This window comes from Microtus pennsylvanicus, chromosome 1 (genome assembly GCF_037038515.1).
Source record: "Microtus pennsylvanicus isolate mMicPen1 chromosome 1, mMicPen1.hap1, whole genome shotgun sequence".
NCBI classification, from domain to species: Eukaryota; Metazoa; Chordata; class Mammalia; order Rodentia; family Cricetidae; genus Microtus; species Microtus pennsylvanicus.
Genome location: NC_134579.1, coordinates 47247989 through 47271224, shown reverse-complemented (window position 1 = coordinate 47271224; position 23236 = coordinate 47247989). Strand labels below are relative to the sequence as shown.

The 23236-nt window shown below is 41.7% G+C and overlaps 1 protein-coding gene across 1 annotated transcript in view; it reads right to left on the bottom strand.

Moving 5' to 3' along the window:
- Positions 1–874: 874 nt before the first annotated feature.
- The window catches only part of Ccdc80 (coiled-coil domain containing 80), a 36049-nt gene continuing 13687 nt past the window's right edge, over positions 875–23236 (bottom strand). The window contains exons 4-8 of the mRNA XM_075963536.1: positions 12204–12340; positions 10611–10759; positions 5637–5740; positions 3194–3274; positions 875–2252 (exon numbers count right to left, since the gene is read on the bottom strand). Coding sequence (XP_075819651.1) covers positions 1906–2252; positions 3194–3274; positions 5637–5740; positions 10611–10759; positions 12204–12340 — 818 coding nt within the window. The 3' untranslated portion in view covers positions 875–1905. The remainder of the gene's footprint in view (positions 2253–3193; positions 3275–5636; positions 5741–10610; positions 10760–12203; positions 12341–23236) is intronic.

Genomic DNA, 23236 nt, shown 5'->3' with positions numbered 1-23236 from the left:
ACATATACTATTTTTGTTTATATTGCTGGGCATTAAAGAAACCCACAGCCTCAGACATCCTGGGCAAGTGTACAGCCAAGGAGCCAAATTTCAAGTCCTCCAAGTTCATGCATTTGAAACTATTCCCCAGACTTCATAGAACATACTCATATAAGACTTTCATTTAAAGTCAAAGGACAGAGTGCAGCAAGAAAGGATAACACAGCCATCAAGGACTCAAGGGCGTTTCTCACTCGCTGCTTCTTCCCTTTCTGTCCCTCGCTGTACCTACTGTTCCAATTAGCGATCTTTGTATATGTTCTCTATTTGTCTGAGTTTATGTATAAAAAGGTCTTCTCCAGTTTTGTGCTTGGACTCTAGCAGAGTGTATAGAAAATAGCACAAACTATTTGAATCACTTATACTAAGTGGAGTCTAATGCTCAAGGTCCTTTAATTAAGAATGGTAACGTCAAATCATTACTTGTATAGACCAAGTCTTCCAGTCATTCCTGACTTGGTCTTCTCAAATTCAGGCATGTTTCTGCAACAAACAAACAAACTATAGCACATTTTGTAGCTGTGGTAGTGACAAGCTCCCATAGGCATTGAAGGGTTCATGATAAACCACAAGTTGATCACAAAACTTGGGAGGCACAGTGAGAATGGTTCGACTGGCAGCTGGCAGACCCAGCCATGGCAGATGGCTGGCAAACCAAGCAAATGTTGAAACAGAATGAATAGAGGTGCCTGAAACTCATGACACTGCCCTGATTGGGCAAACAGTACACGATCATATCTCAGGTTAACAGAGCATATGAGCTCCCATCAGCTCAGGAACAGTGTAGTCTAGTTTCTGCCCCAACACCTTTACAAAGGCCCTACACACAGCTCAATCTTTTTTAATAACAACATTTATTTCTTAAAGTGAATTTTCAGAGTTGTCATTAACAATATTCTATAAAGCCAAAGCCGTTTTCTGTCTCTCAAAACCCCCTCCCACCCTGGAGTTCTTGGGAATCTCTCTCACTTTTGCTCAATAAATCTAATTTCATTTTACTCACTCCTTTCAGCAAATTTGAGAGGTGACTCTGATGGCCATCTGGCACCTTGTCCCCTAGGCTGCTGAGAGCCAAGAAAGGCTTTAGTCACTCTCAAAAAAATCAACATCAGTACAGAACCTCTGTATGTAATATTTTATCCTCAAAGCTAGAAAGACTAGCTTCATAAATGCTACCAAGTTAGATAATTGTGTTTTTATAATGAACATTGTTTTATAGTTGAAGGCCAATATAACTCTAGTGTTACCAGGTTTCAGAAAAGAATTTCATATGGTAAAGAACTGTTGTAAATAATTTTAGGCTGATATTTAAAGTATTTAGAAGCCACCTGTAGCCAGACAGGGTGACTCATGCCTTCAGTCTCAACATTTGGGAGGCAGAGTCGAGTGGAGACCTGTGAGTATGAAGCCAGCTCAGTTTACACGGTGTAGTTCTAGATCAGTCAGAACTATAAAAGGAGAAAAAGGCATCTGTTGTCTTCTGTGTCTATCCAGATGTTTTTCTGAAAACATCTGTACTGTGATCTTTAACATAGTTTTCACTTACAAATTAATATAAAATGATGAAAAGATATATAAACACTTTATTAAAATTGCCATATCAAATTATAGCTATTATAAGAAAAGAAAGATACTATCTATTTTTTCAGTACAATTATTTAGCACCAGGTATCCTGTTCTCAAGTTAGAGAATTCTTTTAAATGTCTCAGTAACAACTCATGAGTAGGGGAAAGTTTACTATTCCTTTAATCTTGGAAGAACACTGAAAGAAAAGGGCAGGGGATGTGGAGTATGGAGGACTTCCCTTGTGTAGCTCGCCACACACAGCGTTAGCAGATGAAGGGGAATCTTGATGAGAATAGGGTTCAGTAAGGATATCCGTGGTGGTAACTTTCATGATGACGGTAGTCATCCTGGTAACCATCCTGGTAGCCTTGGTGGTAGCTATGGTAACCATATCCTGCATACTCATCTTCTGGGCAGCGCATTCCCAGTGACTGCTGAATGGCCATTTCCTGTCTTCGAAGTTGCATGGAATCAATTAAGTCATACACAATGACCATCGACCACATAGGAGAAGGATACCAAGATTTGACATTCCCATCTTTTCCAACTAGAAGCATAGAGAAGTATTCTGGGCTCACTTGGAAATAGTTGCGAATATCTTTCACCAAGTGGGCTGGTACATCTTCCCGCTCAACAGTGGAGCTCCCTGGAAGAGCGTTGGAATGGTTGTTAGTGGATTAAAGGGTCAAGAGTTCATAGACATATCAATGCAAGAGGAAATCACTGTAAGAGAAGACCCGCAAACTTGTTCTCTTTAGCTCAAAATCCAGTTGTCTGCTGGGAGCATCCAGAAAGTATACGCTATGTTGTTCAAGGTTGTTAGTGTCAAATTATGGGGCAGGTGGCATCTCTTTTGAAAATGTTGTGAAATACAGAACCGAGGCCTTATTTTAATCCTGCAATACCAACATCTTTACAATCTGTCACTGACAAACAATGATGTTTCTATTTCTAGGCATGTTTCAAATTAGCTTGCTTCTTTTCAAGGAACAATAGAAAGCTTGTTTTGACATCAAGGGTGAAAAATACCAATTATATTGAAAACCAATGACTGGATTTAAACTAGTAGTATGAGTGAAAAGAAAAAAGAGGGGAAACAGAAGCTTTCTGGGGAGTCTGCTCTGGCTCTCTGCCAACTCTTTCGCACACTGGCACTTATTTCAATAGGAGGACAGAGTTGCCTTCTGCAGCCTTCAGTCTGTAGTCATTTTCTTTAGTTTTTCCGAGCCCTTTATTGCATTTCCTTATCTCTTGAAAGGAAATTGAGTTGATACAACCTCATAAAACAATCATGGAATTAATTGATAGAACATAAAATACTTGGAAAACCTTCAAACTTGTTATCGACAAAAAGCATGCTTTTGCTAATTAAAATGGATATTTTTTTTACTGTTTGTTTGAATAATTTTATATCAAAACCAAGATTAGTTCTTAGTGAAGTCCCTGACCCAGACATATCATGGGCACACAAGCATGTTTATACACACACATCGTTCTTCAAGGTATACTTTCTCCTCGCATATAGCTTAATGTAACTTAATTAAAATTAATACTAATTCATAATATTTTAAAATAATAAAAGATTACCATTAATTGGGAACAGTTCTAAGACGCCTCCAACCTCCTCTCCGACGCCCAAAAGCTTCAAAATGGTTATGTGACGAAGACCTGACACAGGAGAAAAAAGTCACATTAGAGGAGAAGCCCTGAAAATATCTTTTAATTCCAAAAATCTGACATCTGACGATTTTTCAAGTCAATTTTAGTTGGAAAAGAATATAGAACATAAAACGCCAAGTAAAATAATCTGTTTTCCATGTTTCCAAAAGATAGGAAACACTCAAAAATGAAAGGAGGGGTTACAGATTTCAAGATTAGCAAGAATCAGGGGGCTTTATGTGTCAGGGGTTGGACAAAAACCCAAGAATTTGCTCTTAAAATGACTGTCACTGTAAAATACCAAAAATGCAAAGCTGTTGGTAGCCAAATAGTAAACTACCTAACAGGAGCTTAGCACAGTGATGGGTTGTTTTACAAAAACAACTTAAGCCTGATGTTCTCACACACACTACGGATAACTTCTCCTCAGAGAGAAAAACCACACAAGTCAGGTGAGTCAGCATAGGTGTTTCCCTTGACTAGCAGGTTCTTCCTCCTGCAGAGGGTCCCCAGGGGAGCCACAGGCAAGCACAGCTTGTTCCCCACCATCTTCAGCTAAGGTTTCCGTAGAGGAGGGAAGGTCACGCCTTGAGAGCTGGTTGGAATTCTTTTGAAGATGAAAAGTGTGTGAAGGATTCAGAAAGAAAACATCAGGACTGGGTAATAGCTTGGAGTTAATGATAAGATCGGTGGAGTAATGTTGCCCAGGGGAGAAAATTGAAAGCTTTTCTATGTGGGAGGGCTCCTAGAAAGGAGGAGCTAGAATCAAGGCAAACCACTGTTTTGTTTGGTTTTCCACCTTTATCTTTTCCCAGAAAGGTGAAGCGTTCTATTCCTAACCCCAGTGTGTCATATTTCCAGAAGGGAAGAACGTGAGTCTAGTGATTCTTGGAAAGCATGGTTTGTTCACATTTCCTGCCTGTAACAAAAGGCTTGGCTTACAGTCCTGTGGCACAGGCTTTCTGTGCTAAAAGATAAAACGAAACAACACCTCTTAGCCCTTGCAAAGGTATCTTTGAAAAGGTAGCAATTCATGGCTTTATTTGTCATCATTGTTTTTTGACACGGGTGGCACTCCACAGCCCAGGCTGGCCTGGAACTCACAAACCCGTGGGCTGAGCCTCTTTGTGCTGAGATTATCAATATGTGCCACTGTGATGAGGATGAATCCTTGGTTGCTCTAAGAATATCTTCCATAATTAGCACTATTGATGACTCCAATGTGTAAATACAGTTCAGAATATTGACACACCCAAGACTCTAAATTGAAAGCTGTAAACTGTTGTTAGCCTTGATAAATGGAGGGTGAGTGAGAAGTTCTTAAATGGTCTTGTCATTTGGAGCATGCTTGCTGCCTCCCTTTGAGTCATTTCCCATCTTACCCTTGAAAAGTGCTTGTAATTTAGAGACACTGAGCCATATCACAGAGCATGGTCTAGATAATGCTTCACAAAACTTTTGAAGACCCTTCCTTCAAGAATCAAGTACAATTTTAGAGCTACTTCCTATTGGAAGACTCAAAACGGTCTTCATTTGTAACGTTGTAATGAATTTTGCAATGACCAGAACACAGTCCACCATCAATCTATGGATTCAAGGTGTACTCTCCACAGTGGCATAGCTCATGGGGGTCAGCTGGGACATGGACACCACTGACTTCACCGCCATCCCATTTCACACCGAACCTAGTGATGAGTTCTCTGGACTGAGCATATGTTTCTGCGGTCACATTTAAAATGATACTAGTACTTTCTGCTTTCCGTTAGCCTAATGTTTAGTAAGTAAGGTGCTGTGTTATTTTTCAAAACATTGAGGGATTTGCAACAAGGAGAAGAGAAACATATTTTAGTTTCCTTTTTTGACTTGACTTAATAAGGTTCAGAACCAGGCACAGTGACACACGCCCATAATTCCAGCACACGGGAGGGTAAATCAGGAGGAGCTGTAGTTCCAAAGTGACATTCTGTCTCTAAAATCATAAGGCTCTGTTTCATTAATTCCCAGAACTAGATCAGTTTATGGAGAAGCATCCAATGTTAGCAGCCAGTACCCAAGTATCAGATAAACGATGGTGCCTGTATCTCATCATCTTGAGACGTGTGTAAAAAGAAATCAAAACTAATTGTAAGTAAAACGGTGGATACTTCCCAGCCTGTCAGTGTAGCATATGAAAGGAGGAAGGTGAGGGGACCTATAGTTTACTAAAACATTACTTGAAAAGCAACTTCATATTCAATAAATAGAATGTGTGCCTGGGAATCTACATTTGGATTGGGGTGCATTTGGGTGAGGCAAGGCCCTATGTTTCATTTTAGAACCATCCAGAAAGAAAGCAGTATGGGAAAGCAGAAATGAGGTGCCTCCCACTCACCAAAATTGCATGCTTGGCCACTGAGGGCAGAGAGCTGTTGTGAATAGGCCCAGTCTTCATCATTAGGGGCAGAGATCACCAACAACCGCCTCCTCCATCGGAACCTGGAAAAGATGCCCAAGGCTGCTGTGACTGCTTCATACAACAGAGGCCAGTGTAAGAAAGAGCAACGTCGGCTGTTGGGTTTTTCCATTCCCAGAATAAAAATCCCTGGCCCTTAGAACTCCCCCATGGGTTCTGAAAACCATTAAACTGCATTGCCACATACTCCTCCTTTTTCTGTTGAGACTTCAGGATTCCCACAGGATATGTTGGGTCCTGGTCACCATGTATGATGAGGTCACTTGGGGTAAAGTGAAGCTCTCAGTTGTAGCAAAGACTAGTCAAAATTGTAAGGGAGGCAGCCAAATCGAGACTACAGAATTGAAGCCCCAGCAGAGTTCCCTGTGGAGTTCAGTGTGCATTGGGGAATGAGAATGCAAACAAGAAAGGCTAGAAAAAGACCGCTAAATTTGACGTGGATCACTGTGGCAGCAAGAAGGAAAGTGGAAGGTCACTAAGAGTTAAAGAGGTTTCAAAAGAATAAAAGCCTGTGCACTTTCGTTAGTTGTTATTCTAGAGGCAAATGTAAATTCTGATCTTTATCTTAATATCATTAATAGAAGTCACTTCAACTGCCCCACGAAGTGGAAAAGCCATGGGAATTTTGGCAAATCCAGCTTCTACTGCTAGAACGACTGTCATGGTGCACTAATAGAGCTTTTGTCTTATATGTGGAAGCTTGAATTCAAGTTTGTCATCACTACTTTTTGCATGTCTTCGAGCATGTCACTAAGTCTCACTTTCCCCTTATTTCTGGAATTGAAAATATCAGTGTCTCCTTCAGAGGGATGTTACAAAATTGAATTCCAAACCCATCAGTATGCTGTCCATATGATGGATCTAGGAAATCATGTCTCTGTTTTCGGCTCCCTGTTTCCAAACCTGTCATTACCATACCCTAGTTATCAGTCATCACCATGCCGCATGACAACGATGTGATTCTTGTGTCACTTTCATGACACAGTAAGTGTTCCTCACTAGAGCTTTATTTTCCCCAGTTTATGAATGATGAGAGAGACATAAAGAAGTGGGTGATCTGCACAACTAGTAAATCTAAAGTGGTACCCAAATTTAGGCTTAAGGATGCTGATGCTGTGGTCATGCTCTCAGGTCCCCGATGTGGTATGAAGCACATACAGTGTGCTTCCCCCAATGTGGTATGAAGCACATACAGTGTGCTTCCCCCAATGTGGTATGAAGCACATACAGTGTGCTTCCCCCAATGTGGTATGAAGCACATACAGTGTGCTTCCCCCAATGTGGTATGAAGCACATACAGTGTGCTTCCCCCAATGTGGTATGAAGCACATACAGTGTGCTTCCCCCAATGTGGTATGAAGCACATACAGTGTGCTTCCCCCAATGTGGTATGAAGCACATACAGTGTGCTTCCCCCAATGTGGTATGAAGCACATACAGTGTGCTTCCCCCAATGTGGTATGAAGCACATACAGTGTGCTTCCCCCAATGTGGTATGAAGCACATACAGTGTGCTTCCCCCAATGTGGTATGAAGCACATACAGTGTGCTTCCCCCAATGTGGTATGAAGCACATACAGTGTGCTTCCAAGGAAAAGCTGAATAGAGTTGTCTCAAAAATGGAATGGGGGTGTTGCTTTCTGCCTCAGGTGCAGGCAAGCAGCAGTGATTAACAATTGCTGAGTGCATGGTTTCTCTCCCTATGCCCTATCTTGCTTCAGAGTGAACACGAGAGCTCAAGAAAATGGCCTCTTGGAGAGAACAGTGGTTTGGGATGGGGCACAATAATAGTGGAATGAAATACAAGCTCTGAATGGACGTCTATCTCCCAAGCCTTGCCAGGAATGGCTTGCTGTGACATTACATTTGCTTCCTCTGCTTGTTTTTCTCCAAAGGGAAAGAAAAACAAGTCTCCACTGAGGATACGGAGATGAATGTTTTGGCACAGACCAAGGGAAAGGAGCATATGAGACAGTCCAGAGGTTCCTGGGAAAGGGAACAGTGGCGGCTGCTGGGTCACAAGCTCGGTTGGTCTCTGGATTTCCCTGCTTCCTTAGGAGAAGTGCCAGACCAGAACTGGCCCCCAGCCAGGATCTAACCAGGCCAGCCTCTCTGGCCTACATGGAGCCATTGAGTTATTTTAGTGAAGTCTGTTTCAACTTATTTACCTGTGCCACTGAATGAGGTTTTGATGGGACAGGGATGAGACGCCCTGTCTCAGACACAACAGTGCTTCCCATAAGGAGTGACTGGACTTCCAATACTTCCAATACAAGGGTTTCAAGATCCCCCAGCTCAAGACACTAAAGGAAATAGCATCCAAGGCCAGTATATGACAAGACTTGTGACCCTGTTTTGGTCAAGAGCAAATTGTTCTTCTGTCGCTTCAGTTTCTCAGTCAATGAAACCCTACAAAGTCTGCTTGTGTTTGCTTTCTTTTCACTGGCATACCAAATTAGTGTGCATTTGGCCACTCTTTGGGGCTTCTGTTTCGGGGATGGGTAATTACAGTGTAAAATACAGTGCTAAAGACCAGACTGCCTTCAGGGTCTGATCAGTTGAAAACAGGCTGTGCTGTCTCACCAAGTCAGCAAATTTAAGGAAAATTCCCATTTAGGGATTAACTTAGTCATTGGATATTTTTCTCCCAGGGGTTTTTTGTTTTTCCTTTTTCTCTCTGCTTGGATTTCAATTCTGAGTTTCCCTCACCAACACAGAGTTGTATAGGGCCTGAACAATATGCTGGAATACAGTAATAGCCATTAATAAATAACAGTTATAGGTTACAGTAAATAACCATTTATTGGTTACTTTCTTTGTGCTAAGTCCTGGGCCTTTGTTACCTTTAATATCCAATTGCCCTTTCACAATGATCTTAAGAACAAGAACACTTATTATCATTGCGCAAATTAGAAAACTGAATCCTGAGGTGGTTAAAAAATCAGCCCAATATCTCACAATTGACGAGTGAGAAAAAGATAAAGGCAGAATTCCAACATGGGGCTATTTTCTTCCTGCCTCTGAGTAATACACTACTCTGTTTAAATTTTTAAGATACTTCCTTGAATATTTTATATAGTATATTTTGATCATATCCTCTACCCTCCAACACACCCAGATTTACCTTCCCACCCATAACTTCCTACCCACTCAGCTTCCAGTTTTTTTCTTCTTTTAAAAAGCTATTAAGTATTAGCCGGGCAGTGGTAGTGCATGCCTTTAATACCATCATTCGGGAGGCAGAGGCAGGCAGATCTCTGTGATTTCAAGGCCAGCAGCCTGGTCTACAAGAGCTAGTTCCAAGACAGGCTCCAAAGCCACAGAGTAATCCTGTCTTGAACCCCCCCCCAAAAAAAAGCTATTAAGTGGAACTTGCATTGTCCAGCTGCTTTAGGAGCAAGCCCTGCCCTGGAGTGTGGTGGACCCACCAAGGGTCACCATTAAAAAACACCGACTCTCAGTCTCCCAGTGGCCATCAAGTGTCAGTTTCTCTTCAGCTAGTTAGTGGGATTTGGTGTCTACCGTGAAAGGGGGTCAGGGAGATTTTAAGTTCAGAGGAGGTGATTAACTTCAAGGAAAGTGTTTTCTGGACATGACAGAGCAATTGTAATACAGACTTACAAAAATTATAAAACCATGTACAAGACCTATGGGTGCATATGTACACATGCATGCATGCATGCATACATACATACATACATGTTCTTGTGAACTTTAAAAAAATTTGATCTAATGACAAACTTGCAACAACAAATGAGGTTGTGAAATTGAATGATTAGGAAGTACAGAGCAAGTTAAAGTCTAAGTGAACACAATTGTGGGGGGGATGGATTTGAAAATATTCAAGGACAAGAATCTATGAGCAACATTTTATATCTGAATGTATAGCAGGGAAAGCTCTTGGTACCAATATAATGAGTATACACCAACTCTGGATGGAGGCAGGGCTCCTGCTAGCATTATTTTCATTTTAGAGTGGAAAGATTTTTAAGGCAATTTAGTTGAGAAGCATCATGATTGTGTTGCAGATTGAATCCCCATACGAATGATAAATCAGACCTCATTTAGATGAGATACTATACTCTAAGAGTCCCGAGTCCCCTGAGCCTGCAGGAAGTCAAGTTATTTACTTATTAATCCCTGAATTCTTGAGACACTGACTGACATGAACCGTGAAGGGTATACAGTCGGGGTGGAACTTGTATTGAGGTCTCTATGATTTTTTTCTGTTGTGTGTGTGTTTTTCAATTTTGTCCCTCTTAGAGCCTCAAAGTCCCTGTGAAATTTTCACCCAACATTGAGAAAGGCATGGACCAAGGAAGAGATTGTCATTTTTTTTAAACTCCCTTTTCTGGGGTATGCCCTCTTCCTTCCTATCAAAGGGCTTTGAGTACACAATACTCCCCAGAGAATCCTGAAGCTCAGTCAAAGGGATTCCTAATTTTCGGGTTTTAGTAAGACTCTTTTTGTTTTGTTGTAAGGAAGTGGAACTCAAACAGTGTACCAAATCCCATTTAGAAATGAAAGTACACTCACGTAAAACAGAATGTTATGAACACAGCTTCTTAGATTCACTGTCTGCATGAAGCAATCCCTGCAGAAGTTCTGAATTCTATGCTTTGTACCAAAAAAAAAAAGGAACTGAAGACACCCATCCAGCATCACCAAATCAACCTTCATAGTTGAAACCTTGCAACCAGAACCATTTTCAGACACACACACACACACACACACACACACACACACACACACGACTAAACCCAGCAGGCAGAGTGCTCAGAAACAGACAAGCACCCTCCCAGAAGCACACACGAAGCGCTGTGTTTGTTTGGTTCTGGCCTCACTCCAGGCAAAATTGCACTAGCCTTTCCTGGGAACGCAAAGATCATGTACCTGGATAGGAAATTCTCCAGGGACTGTTTCTTGTCCTCCTTGCAGGTTATGCCCTCCTTCTTCTGCTTCTCCATGTCTTTGATTCGGGACTGGAAAGTATCAATCAGATCGAACACAGACTTCATTGCTATTGGAACTTCATAGTATTGCTGTTTAAGAAAGCACAGGGTACATGTAATTCCAGTGAGGTCTAGGGAAATCTTTGATTTGGAGTCTATAGGGTTTGATGGTTTATAGATGTTCTTTTGCAAGAGTACCCTCTTCCAATTGCTTGAAATTAGTACTTCTGGAAGTGATTGATATGTTTATAAAGAATTATTCTTGCCTTCTTTTAATAAAAACAATTTATATCTTCCATACCATATAAACCCTACATTCACACCCATATGCCTAGGACTAATCTGGTTCCTGTTTTTGACACAATCAGAGAAGCGAAGAACAGTATACTAACATAGAGAACTACATGGAATTGGATGGTAGAATTTTTAACTTGACTTTTCCATAAAATCCTGTTTTATTGAGTCATTTAACATCAGGTCCTCTTTGCTCACCTATTCTGGAAAACAGGTTGGGATCCAACTTAAAGACATCAAAATTCATTTCCTTGGATCCCAGCTACCCATCCTTTTAAAAGTCACCTAATGTGGAAATGGGCCCTGCTGAGCAGAACCAATATGAGGGACCATCTGAGTGTGGCTCACAACTTTGCCCCACTGGGGTTTCATTTTAAAGATGATCTAGTCCAACTTCTCCTGTTGGAGATAAGGCAACACTTGTACACAACACATTAATGGAGAGATCTCTCCCCCAAACCACAGAAATACTGCGGGGGGGGGGGAGTCAACTGTTATGATGTTGCAGATGGCACCCCTCCCCAGAGATCTTACTGTAGTGTCAGCATCCCAGAATGATGAAGGCAATGAGATCTGTAGCTAGCCACTGTGGGAATGAAATCTAATTCTAGCTGGATCAACTTGAACAAGTCACTTATCCATTCAGGGGTTATACTTTTTCTCTCTGCCAAACAAGAAAGATACTGGTATTCATTTTACATCTTTACAACAAGAATTACATAGTTTTGAGCAAGGTGCTTGGTGAAAGGAAAGTGTCAATTAAAGCTAGATATTTTGTATTAGTATGACTGCGTAACCCAGTTTTTGATGGGTTAGAAATTTTGTCCTTCTGGGAAGAAAGTCGATGAAAAATCCTTGCAGTCTTTCTTATCTTAAATGAGGACTTTCCACAATAGGTCCTGGGATATAAGTGCAGGTTTCATGAAGGAAGGAATTCCTCCTTCTCTTTTATTCTCAGGGCTTGGAGCACCACAGTCATTTAACTAACAACTGACAAATTCACAGCATTTGTGTGGCGGGAAGATTGATTCAGTTTGAGTCATGCGGCTGGGCTGCCTAAAGCGCAGCTCAACCCAGTCATTCCTGGATACATCATTTCTGAATGTTGTAAGACAACTCAAATACTAGGGTCATTTAAGAACCCAACCTGCTATGGCATAGTATGTGCTGAACTATACATCTAATGAATCCATTGACCAGAGGGCACCATAGTTTTGCCACCCCCAGCAAGAACCTTTACCTTGACTCTCAGGTCCACATCTGTCAGCACCATGAAGAAGTCATTGTAGGTCATTCCGTACTCTTTCCTCAGCTCGCCAATGAGATGTTGGTCTCCCAAGTCCTCATCATCTACCACACGCATGGGTTTCTCATTATCTTAAGGCAAATGAAATGTGAATAAAAATGAGTATGGCAAAAGAGGAAACATTGAAAAGAGACTGAGTGGAGAGGAGTAACTTCCATCCAGCCCAAGCTAGCTAATACTCCCTAGTTATATACATACTTTACTCTCAATATGTGTGAACAATACTATAGTAAATTAAACAAAAACAGCACTATAGTGAATTGATAAGTATAAAGCAACCGAAGGAATACGGGAAATAGTATTGAAACTCCACTAATGATGGCAAAACCATCTTGGCCCACTCCAGTCATGTGAATCGGAAGTGTTAGCCTTAAGAGTGTCTAGCAATCCTTGAGAACTGTCCATCCTCCCAGGGTATGAGTCTTCACCTAAATGCTAAAATCTAGCCCAGACATGTTTGTTAAAGTTCACTTCCACTATAGATAATTCTGAGTCTGAAGCCTGTGTCTGTTCCTCGTTTAGCATATAATTAACTTTGGAGTTCAGTAAATACGCACCATAGAGAAAAATAAAGAGTTTATGCTCAAAACTAGACCCAGGTTCCTTTTGACTCCAGAAGTTAAAGTCTTCACTATTCAAGTTTCGCCTTTAAGAGTTTTGGAAGACTAAGCATCATGCAAGTTTTCAGTTAAAAAAATCATTATAATTCAGATTTGTTCTTGAGATTGTTTTTTGAGACAGAGTTTCTCTATGTAGTTTTGGAGCCTGTCCTGGCACTAGTTCTATAGACCAGGTTGGCCTCGAACTCACAGAGATCCGCCTGCCTCTGCCTCCTGAGTGCTGAGCTTAAAAGCGTGTGCCACCACCACCCGGCTAGAATTGTTCTTGAGTAAATGGGAAACATGAAATTCAGGGTCTTACTTAGTTAGGAATTTTATTGCTGATATAAAGCACTGTGACCAAAAGCAACTTGGGGAGGAAATGGTTGACTTCAGCTTACAGTTTCACAGCACATCCCTGAGAGAAGTCAGGGCAGGAACTCAACCAGGCACTGGTGCAGAAGCCATGGAAGGATCCTGCTCACTAGCTTGCTCTTCCTGGCTTGTTCTGCCTGCTTTCTTATAGCACCGAGAACCACCAGCCCAGGGATGGCACTACAAGACCACAGTCATGCCACCCACAGCACCAATCATCAATCACAAAACTGTATCACAGGGTTGCCCACAGGCAATCAGTTGGGGGCTTCTTCTCAATTGAGGTTGTCAAGATGACATAAAACCAGCCAGAACACAAGACCCAAGGTATCTGTGGCTCAACATGCAAGTTACATATCTGGAAAGTATCTAAACATTTCTAAGGACAGGACAACTTTGCAGACCATCACTAACTTGCGGTTTGACTTAAAAAGCTTGTCCAACTTTGTGATAGAGAGTGAGAATGATGCCCAGGGAAGCTGTGCGTTGAATTGGGATCTTTCCCTAATATCCTTTCATGATGACAAGGCTGCAGAGCTCATTTGATCATGGGTAACAACTGTATCTGTGCCCAAGGTAGCATTACTAGGCTGTGCATCACAGCTTAGAAAATCAGAAGGTTACATGCATTTCTTATTTTTAAGTGAATGTGTGTGTGCAGGTGCCATGAGTGCATGCCACAGCATGGGTGTGGAAGAAAACTCTCTGGAGTTGGTTCCCACAAGAGTCAGTTTTCTCTGACCAACTGTAGGAACAAGGAATTCAACTCAGGCCATGAAGTCTTCATACAAGAGTCTCAATCTGCTGTGCCATTTTGCAGGCACACCCTAAATGTGTGTCTGTATCATAATATTTCAGGTCACCACGGGTTTATCAGTATACAACCCCATGGTAAATTAAAAGGCATCTATATTACTTCCTCTTCAAAACAGATTAGCGTTTCCCTCAACTCTGCCTAAAATTGTATCTTCAAAATAATCCCTCATATTAAGAATAAACCTGGGAAAATAAAATTAGTGATTATATGACAACATACATATTAGCACAAGGAGTCTCGGTTATCATTGTGGACACAATGAACAATGTCTTCCTGGTAAGAGGACAATTACAGTTAAGTTGTTACTCTGATTCATTTGATTAGGCTACTTGAAAAAATATAAACTAGTGCTTGATTTCTCCAAAACAAAGTACAAGCAGAAAGAAATCTGTTTTCAATTCCAAAGTTGAAACAGTGCTTCACTGAAGTGATCCATAGACACAGGATCTAAGGAGCTGTATGAGGATCAACCACTGTATGAAAAAATGAAAAAAAGGTATGAACAGACATATTACGTAGGTCATGTATCTATGTTTTCAGTTATACGGTTTGTTGTTGTTGGCAAAATATATTAAAATTGTTACTTTGATATAGTAGTTTTTAGTATGTCTTCTTCAGCATAGAAAGTAAGTTTCAGAATTAAATGTGTAGTATGATATTATGTTTGGTTAAAAAAATTAAGGCAAAAGAAAATGCCAGCATCATTGCCTATGCAAGATGGTGCCGTCTATGCCTAGTCACCTACTGAAAGGATGATAGAGCTCTGCTGCTCTATCAAGATTTATTATAGTTAAAGGTTGAGGGGGAAGGAGAGACCATTTTCTTCGGTGTAGACTCTGTGAAGGCCCCCATGTGTCTATAAGCAAACTCTCACCTATTTTTCTCCAAGCGGCACTAGTGAAACTAATTGGGACACACACACATATCTATTATTGTGCATAATTAATATGTTAATAAGATTATGAAAAATAAAGTTGTCCTTTGCAGTTAATATTCTAACTCTTTACAAACAGGCTTTATCTTCACCTAGGAATTATAATTTTGAGGATGTTTGCTGCTATTTTGTTTTGCTTGTTTTCACAACAGGATCTCAGGCAGCTGAGGCTTGTTTTGAATTTCTTCTATAGATAAAGATGGCTTTGAACTCTTTTAAAAAGTTGTGTTGTTGTTATTGTTATTATTATTATTTTATGTATGATGTGTGTGAGTGGATGTTTATACCGTGGTTCACATTGGGAAGGCATAGGACAAGTTTGTGCGATCTGTTCTATATTTCTACCTCTCCATGGGCCGAGGGGATTAAACTCGGGTCACCAGACTTTGAGTGACAAGTACCTATGCATTCTAAATTGTACCTGTGCTGGTGCTAGGCTCAGGGATCAGTAACTTGGGTAGAGTTTTAGAGTCTAAACTTCAAGTAGAACCAAAATCAGAACATTAATACCTAACAGGTAAAGTCACAAAACAAGTCAGTCACTGCAAAGAAAGAAAGGTGGAGAATGCAACAGTTTTTTTTTTTTTTTAATGATTCCAATTCTTTACCCTCTCTATACCTATCTCTATCCTTGCCCAAACTGCAACCCCTCCATCCCTTATGGTGAAAGGCTTGAACTGTCCTTGTCTTGAGATTCTGAACTCATGGCTACCAGTATATTGTTAATACAGCTGACACGAAGGCAGATGTATTCTATGGTTCTTGCCTCTACCAGGGACACAAGGACGTGTTCACACTAGCCAGCCAAGCTTAATCAAGCCACTCAGCCTGGTACCATTTGAGCCAAGGCTCACTTCCTTTGCCCCGAGGATAAAAGCATTCCAGAGGAGGTCAACAGACTCACCCAGCTGACACATAGCTGAGTACAGGCACATACACAAACCTAACCAACCTAGACCAGCTGAACCCTATAGTTGAACATTTGTCACCAAGAGGAGGTTTTACATCATATGCTGCTGAGGTTTGTGAGTCTTGGCTCCATTATGTCGTTGAGGATGAATCCAAGGCACGGTGTTGGATGCTGTCCAGTTCCACCTGCTTTTAGAGCAGAGTTTTCTGTATCTGTAGCTGGATTCTCCTCCCTGAGAGTTGTTCTGCTTAAAACACAGCCAACTTTCACCCTGTCACACCCCTGCCAGGGCACAGCACAAATGCAAAGGTGGGTGTGAGGTTGGGCAAAGCGAGTAGGTATAAAAGGTACTCCCTTGCCCCCAAACTGACCGCCCTGCAGAGTCAACCATTTTAGAGCTCAAAAATCCACCTTTGAGTTGGGCAGTGGTGGCACGCTCCTTTAATCCTGGCATTTAGGGAGGCAGAGGCAGGTGGATCTCTGTGAGTTCTGGGCCAGTCTGATCTACACAGTGAGTTCCAGGATAGCCACAGACAGGACAGGACACAGAGAAACTCTGTTTCTAAAAGCAAACAAACGACAAGCAAACTCAAATTCACCCTTTTCCCTCATAGGAATGGAGAAAAGGAACCGACTTTCCATTAACTTCCTTACATGCAAAACACAGAGAATCAAGGCTCTCTGTCTCCGGACCACAGTCTTTAACAGACTCGGAGAAAGAAAAGAGGACCGATTTACTCAAGTCCACACTGTTAACTAGAAGTGAAATGAGGGCAGGACTCAACGACACGACTTATTTCTAGGCAACCCTCTCGGTGCCACACAAACACCTCATGACTGTTAGCCACCAGGGCCCCGGTTCAAAATCTCAGGCAAACTTTGTTCTAACTGGCGAGAGGCTGATTTCACAATCCGGTTTCTCCGCTCCAGCAAAATGTTTGCAGAAATAATCCAGCCAAACATTAGAAATTAAACATTTTGCACTCTCAGGCTACTGAAATATATACGTGTTTTGCCTGAGGAGAAAAATCTGCCCAAGGAAAACAATGAGGGTCCTGATCAACCCACTGGATCGAAGGAGGGTGGAGGGCGGGGCGCGATCCAGGCCAAATTCTGAGGAAGGTGCATACCAGGCCACCTCCTGCCTGCTGCTGCCTGCCGTAGCTACAAGGCTCTGCTTTCCTCCGCATCTTGGGCAAATCAGAGCTGGGTTAATATTGCTCTTCAGATGGGGAAGCAACCTAGAGAGTGCAGCTTCGTAAGTGTACCCGCTTCTGTCTAGTCCTTGGGAAGTGCTGTGAGGCCTACAAGTAGACCCTCTTTAAGGGAGTCCTGTAGACCATTCTCCTCGTCCAGCAAAAATGGCTCAGATATCCATATCCATTTTGTGATGTTTGGACTAGGATTATCCAGGGAAAGGCCAGCTAGAGAAGATGAACACTGTTTCTCGCTATTACCATTAGCCTAGAAGTGGAATGTTTGCCTGGTTCTTCGTCCTTTAAGAATCCCAAACCAGGCAGTGCTGGTGCACGCCTTTAATCCCGTTACTAGGGAGGCAGAGGCAGGCGGATCTCTGTGAGTTTGAGGCCAACCTGGTCTACAAGAGCTAGTTCCAGGACAGGCTCTAAAGCTAGAGAGAAACCCTGTCTCCAAATAAATAAATAAATAAATAAATAAATAAATAAATAAATAAATTCAATCCCAATTCCCAAAGCCTGTGGCCCGATACAGTAAATTTCTTCGTGTATTTTGAGTGACTGTAGTCAGTACAGTGGAACTTAAAAAAAATAAAACTTTGAATTATAAGCTATTAAGCAATTGTATGCTTGGCATTATGGTCAAAACCCCTACCTCTGATTGCCTCCTCCCTGTGGCATCCACGTTTTTTTTTTTCTCGCCTTCCCTTAAGTTCAAGTAGTGAACTGATATTTTCTAAGGAAACCTTATTTCTGTGCTCAGAGTGTGCAGGCTCCGGCTGATTGATGACTGACCAATGACTGACTAGAATGATGTAGTTGTGGAGAGATGGAATGTCGCAGATTAAGAGACAGAACTATCTCGGGCTATCTTTAGTTTCCTTCGTATCTACTTACTCCCCAATTTGTTTGACCCGGCATCTTTCTGACCATTAGTAAAACCCCTGGAATGTGTTAGTCAGCAGATCTCCGGCTTCCACCAATCTTGAAGCTAAGGATGTTAAAAGATAACATCTGGCGCTGAGACGATGACTCATCTGGTACAGAGCTTGCCACGCAAGCAGAAGAGCTTGGGTTTGGACCTCTAGACCACACATAAAAAGCTGAGCATGAGGCTGTACTAGCTACCAGTCTAAACAATCGGCAAGCAAGGTTCAGTGAGGGAGCCTGTCTCAAAAATGAGGTGGGGAGGCCAGGCATGGAGGTGCATACCTTTAATCCAAGCACTCTGGAGACAAAGATGGGCAGATTTCTGTAAGTTTGAGACCAGCCTGGTCTATGAACAGAGTTCAAGGACAGCCAGGGCTACACAGTGAGACCCTGTCTTAAAAAGAAAAAAAGCAAACAGGGTGAAGAGTAGAGAAGAAATCTGACATCAGCCTCTGATTGCTACACATAATGGCACACATTAGAACACACACACACACACACACACACACACACACACACACACCTGTAACCTGTCTAAGAGTGTCTGATCTGCTGTAACTGCTAACGAGATCTCATCACCAGTGTATTTGATAAAGACATTGATTTAGGAGTTTTCTTTTGGTCTGCCATATAAAAGAGGTTATCCTCTTCCGCATTAAAGCATGTCATTCAAGGTGACCTGAATCTATGTCAGCAGACAATGATCTCTCCTATTTATACCATGATTACTTCCTTGGAGACAGGAGCTGCACTTGGCATCTATAAAGTCATAATGCCAGGACCATTTCCTCTTCTACTGTGGCTTCAGCACTTCCTCTCCTTGCTAGCTGTTTTTTAAATATGTGGAATGCATCGCCTACTCCATTGTGGTTCCTGAAAGCTTACCATTACAATCTTTGGATCCAGACCAATCAAATCAGAATCCCTCATAATAAGGCCAAGTAACAGGTTACCTACCGAACTGTAATGAACTCAAAGGATGGAAAGCTAGCTCACAGAAGAAAACCTGAATTCTTACCATGGCATGTCAGACCATTAAAATTGTGGACCCAGTGTATCTCAACTAATATATCTATTAAAACTCCCTCCATACACTATGCTCCAGCTTCTATTTTCAATGTCCATTTCATCCATTGCTGGTGGGAATGCAAACTTGTGCAACCACTTTGGAAGGCAGTATGGCGGTTTCTCAGGAAATTCGGGATCAACTTACCCCTGGACCCAGCAATACCACTCTTGGGAATATACCCAAGAGAGGCCTTATCATACAACAAAAGTATATGCTCTACAATGTTCATAGCAGCATTGTTTGTGATAGCCAGAACCTGGAAACAACCTAGATGCCCTTCAATGGAAGAATGGATGAAGAAAGTATGGAATTTATACATATTAGAGTACTACTCAGCAATAAAAAACAAGGACTTCATGAATTTTGCATACAAATGGATGGAAATAGAAAACACTATCCTGAGTGAGGTAAGCCAGACCCAAAAAGAGGAACATGGGATGTACTCACTCATATTTGGTTTCTAGCCATAAACCAAGGACATTGAGCTTATAATTAGTGATCCTAGAGAAGCTAAATAAGGAGAACCCAAAGAAAAACATATAGGCATCCTCCTGAATATTAACCTTCAGCAAGCGATGAAAGGAGACAGAGACAGAGACCTAAATTGGAGCACAGGACTGAAATCTCAAGGTCCAAATCAGGAGCAGAAAGAGAGAGAGCACGAGCATGGAACTCAGGACCGCGAGGGGTGCACCCACACATTGAGACAATGGGGATGTTCTATTAAGAACTCATCAAGGCCAGCTGGCCTGGGTCTGGAAAAGCCTGGGATAAAACCGGACTCTCTGAACATAGCGGACAATGAGGACTACTGAGAACTCAAGAACAATGGCAATGGGTTTCTGATCCTACTGCACGCACTGGCTTTGTGGGAGCCTAGGCAGTTTGGATGCTCAACTTACTAGACCTGGATGGAGGTGGGGGTTCCTTGGACTTCCCACAGGACAGGGAACCCTGATTGCTTTTCGGGCTGGGGGGGAGACTTAATTGGGGGAGGGGGAGGGAAATGGGAGGCGGTGGCGGGGAAGAGACAGAAATCTTTAATAAATAAATAAATTAAAAAAAAAAAAAAAAAAAAACTCCCTCCATACACTATGCTCCAGCTTCTATTTTCAATGTCAGAACTACGACCTTTCTCAACACACTGATGATGCCCATCTGTAATCTCGGAGGCTTAGGGAGGAAGATGGAAAGTTCAGGGCCAATCTGGACTAGAGAGTGAGTTCCAGACTCCCCTGGGCAACTTAGTGATGCTCTCTCACTTTCCATATATATGTATGTGCATGTATATATCTATATCTATATATGTGTTATATATATCCAATGTATATTTATATATAACCAATAGAAAGGAGATGGTTGTACTTATCTGTAATTGCATAAAGAAGCACAGTGAGTAAAGTAGGAATTGTACATATGGTGGCCTGCAGAGGACACGGAGTAATAGGGTGAAAGGATCAGGCAAAGATTCAAGAACCATCTATGTATAACTTCTTATATAAATGGTGGAAAATGTACCATCTCCTTCAAAAGTTAAAGGTAAAATGTTTCAGTTCCCAAAATTAGAACAATATAAATTTGATTCTCCAGGGCTTCTTCACTAATACACCCACTACTTAAATTTATTCTGCCATCTATGGTATTATCCTTGATTGTGGCAGTTGTGCATACACACATACACATAAAGTTTAAATTTAACTTCTGCATCTGAGAGAAAAACTTTGGTTGTCTTTCTGAGTCTGTCTCATTTTGCTCAGCATGATTTCTGGTTGCACCCATTTTTCTACAAATTTTGTTTTTCTTAATGGTTATTAAAATTCCTTCAGGTTTATATACCACATTTTCTTCATCTGCTTATCTTTTGACAGGGAATCACTTCCCTTTCCACCACATTCTCTGATGACTTGTTTTGCACATTTGACTTACATACTTTTTCTCCCCCTTGATTATCAGGGGTTGATACTAACGCTGCTCCACTTAATCTTAAAGGCCAAGAGTGGTGGAATAGGACGAATGAATGGGTGCGAGGCTTTGTAGCCTATCTGGATATTATTGGTAATCAGAGACTGTATGCACACACAGGAAACACCTAGACACTGTGGAAATCCACTCACCCAGACTCTCTGCCTTACTAAGGGTGGTGAGGTCTAGAAAAAGGCAGTTGCCAGACTTTGTAACCACAGATGAAAACAACAGTTGGAGTCAGAGGATCAGCTGGATTGCCTCAGAGGGAAAGTAGGATTTGGGGATCACTATGGATACTGATGATGGTGAGCTTCACCATATAGCATAATGCTCTTCAATAAAATCGAAGGAAAAATATTTTAGGCTAGAATGTATTCTGTCATTCTTTATAAATGTTAGTTTAAATTCATCAGTGTGTATTGTCAGACAGTGATGGCTCACACCTTTAATCCCAGCACTCTGGAGGCAGAGGCAGTCAGATCTCTGTGAGTTCGAGGCCAGCCTAGTCTGCAAGAACTAGTTTCAGGACAGGCTCCAAAGCTACAGAGAAACCCTGATTTGAAAAAATAAAACAAAATAAAAATTATCAGTGTGTATTCCTTATTCATATAAACACTTTGTACTTTGTCTCTTCTTGTTGGTGTATTCCACCCTTTTGTTAATTACCCTTAAACAGTCATTCCTTCAAAAGAAGCTATCAGTGCTGGGGAGGTAAGACCAGCAAGCAAGAGCACTTGTTATGCAAGCAGGAAGACCTAAGTTAAAATTCCTTAACCACATAAAAACCCATAACTCCAGCATTAGTGGGTGGAACGGGCAGATACTGGGAGCCCTAGTGGAAACAATATGCTCACATTCCACGAGAGACCCTGTCTCAGAGGAATAAGGTAGAGGGTAATAGAAGACATCAGATGTCTTCCTATGGCCTCTGAATGTAGTCACACTCAGGGAAGGTGAGGCATCTGCACAGAACACACATATAAACACACACACAAATATACACTCATGGCAGGGTAAGGGGAGGGAGAGATGGAAGTGGGGAAGAAGAGAGAGAGGGAGTTTAAAGTACTCCTTGTGTTTTAGACCTTAATATTTGGGGATCTAATACCAATGTAAAAGTAATTTTCAACTTTATATTTTTCTAGGAAAAAAAAGCCTCACCCGCTATATTCTTCTTCCTCATTTCATCGTTTAATAAAGAACTATTACCAAGCAACTTCTTCCTATATTGATCAGTTCTGTCTATGACCTTTCCACTCAACACCAATACTCTTATGCTACAGTGACATTTTACATAACAGTAAAGAATGCCTTTAGGTGTGGATCTATTTTAGCATCTCATACATCTGTATTGTCAAAACCCAGAGGGCATTGGAATTTGCACAAGCCTCATGACTTTCTTTAGACTAATGTCTGAATCCTTAAGTTAAGTTTCCTAGTGTTTTAGGTCCACACCAGATGTTACAACGACATTTAACAAGAGGACCAGTGGGTGAGGGCAGCCTACACTGTGTCTGGTTATCAGCGTCTGCTTTCAAGGCCTAGTAAAACACAGCAGTTGCTTCATATTTAAGGAGAAGCAAAGCCATGGAACAGACGTCCAGCTGAAAATCAGACAAAGCTGGGATTTGGTTCACTGAGACCGCGGCTCACGCCAAGTTTTATTTTCCCATAACTGACTCCCAGCTTTGGCTGAAAGAGCTGCGAGCCTTTCTCACAAGGGTAACCTGGGTCACAGCACAGGGAGGGAAGGGCCTTCCAGGAATTAGGTGAGAGATCCTCCCCTGCCTCTAAATCAGCCCAGTGCTGTCACTCTTGCGGATCGAGTTGTAAACTACAAGACCTGACTTGCAATAAGTCAGAAAAACAACAACAGCAGCAACACCTCATCCCCCTACAGCTCACATTCAATCCAGATTTCTAGAAAACACCAGAATAATGCTAAAAATTTTCCAAGGCGGTACCAGATGCTTAGAATATGACTCTACCAGGATTGATGACTTTTCCAAACTCCTCTGAACTAAGGAAGGAATGGGAACGCTGTGGAAGAATTTGTAGGTAGCGCATTTGACACGGAGAACACCTGGCTGGGGAGGACCTTCATCATCTGCCAGCACCAGTCTGTGCTGGACTGAAGGCCCATTTCCTCTCCAGACATCTGGAGTGTCATGG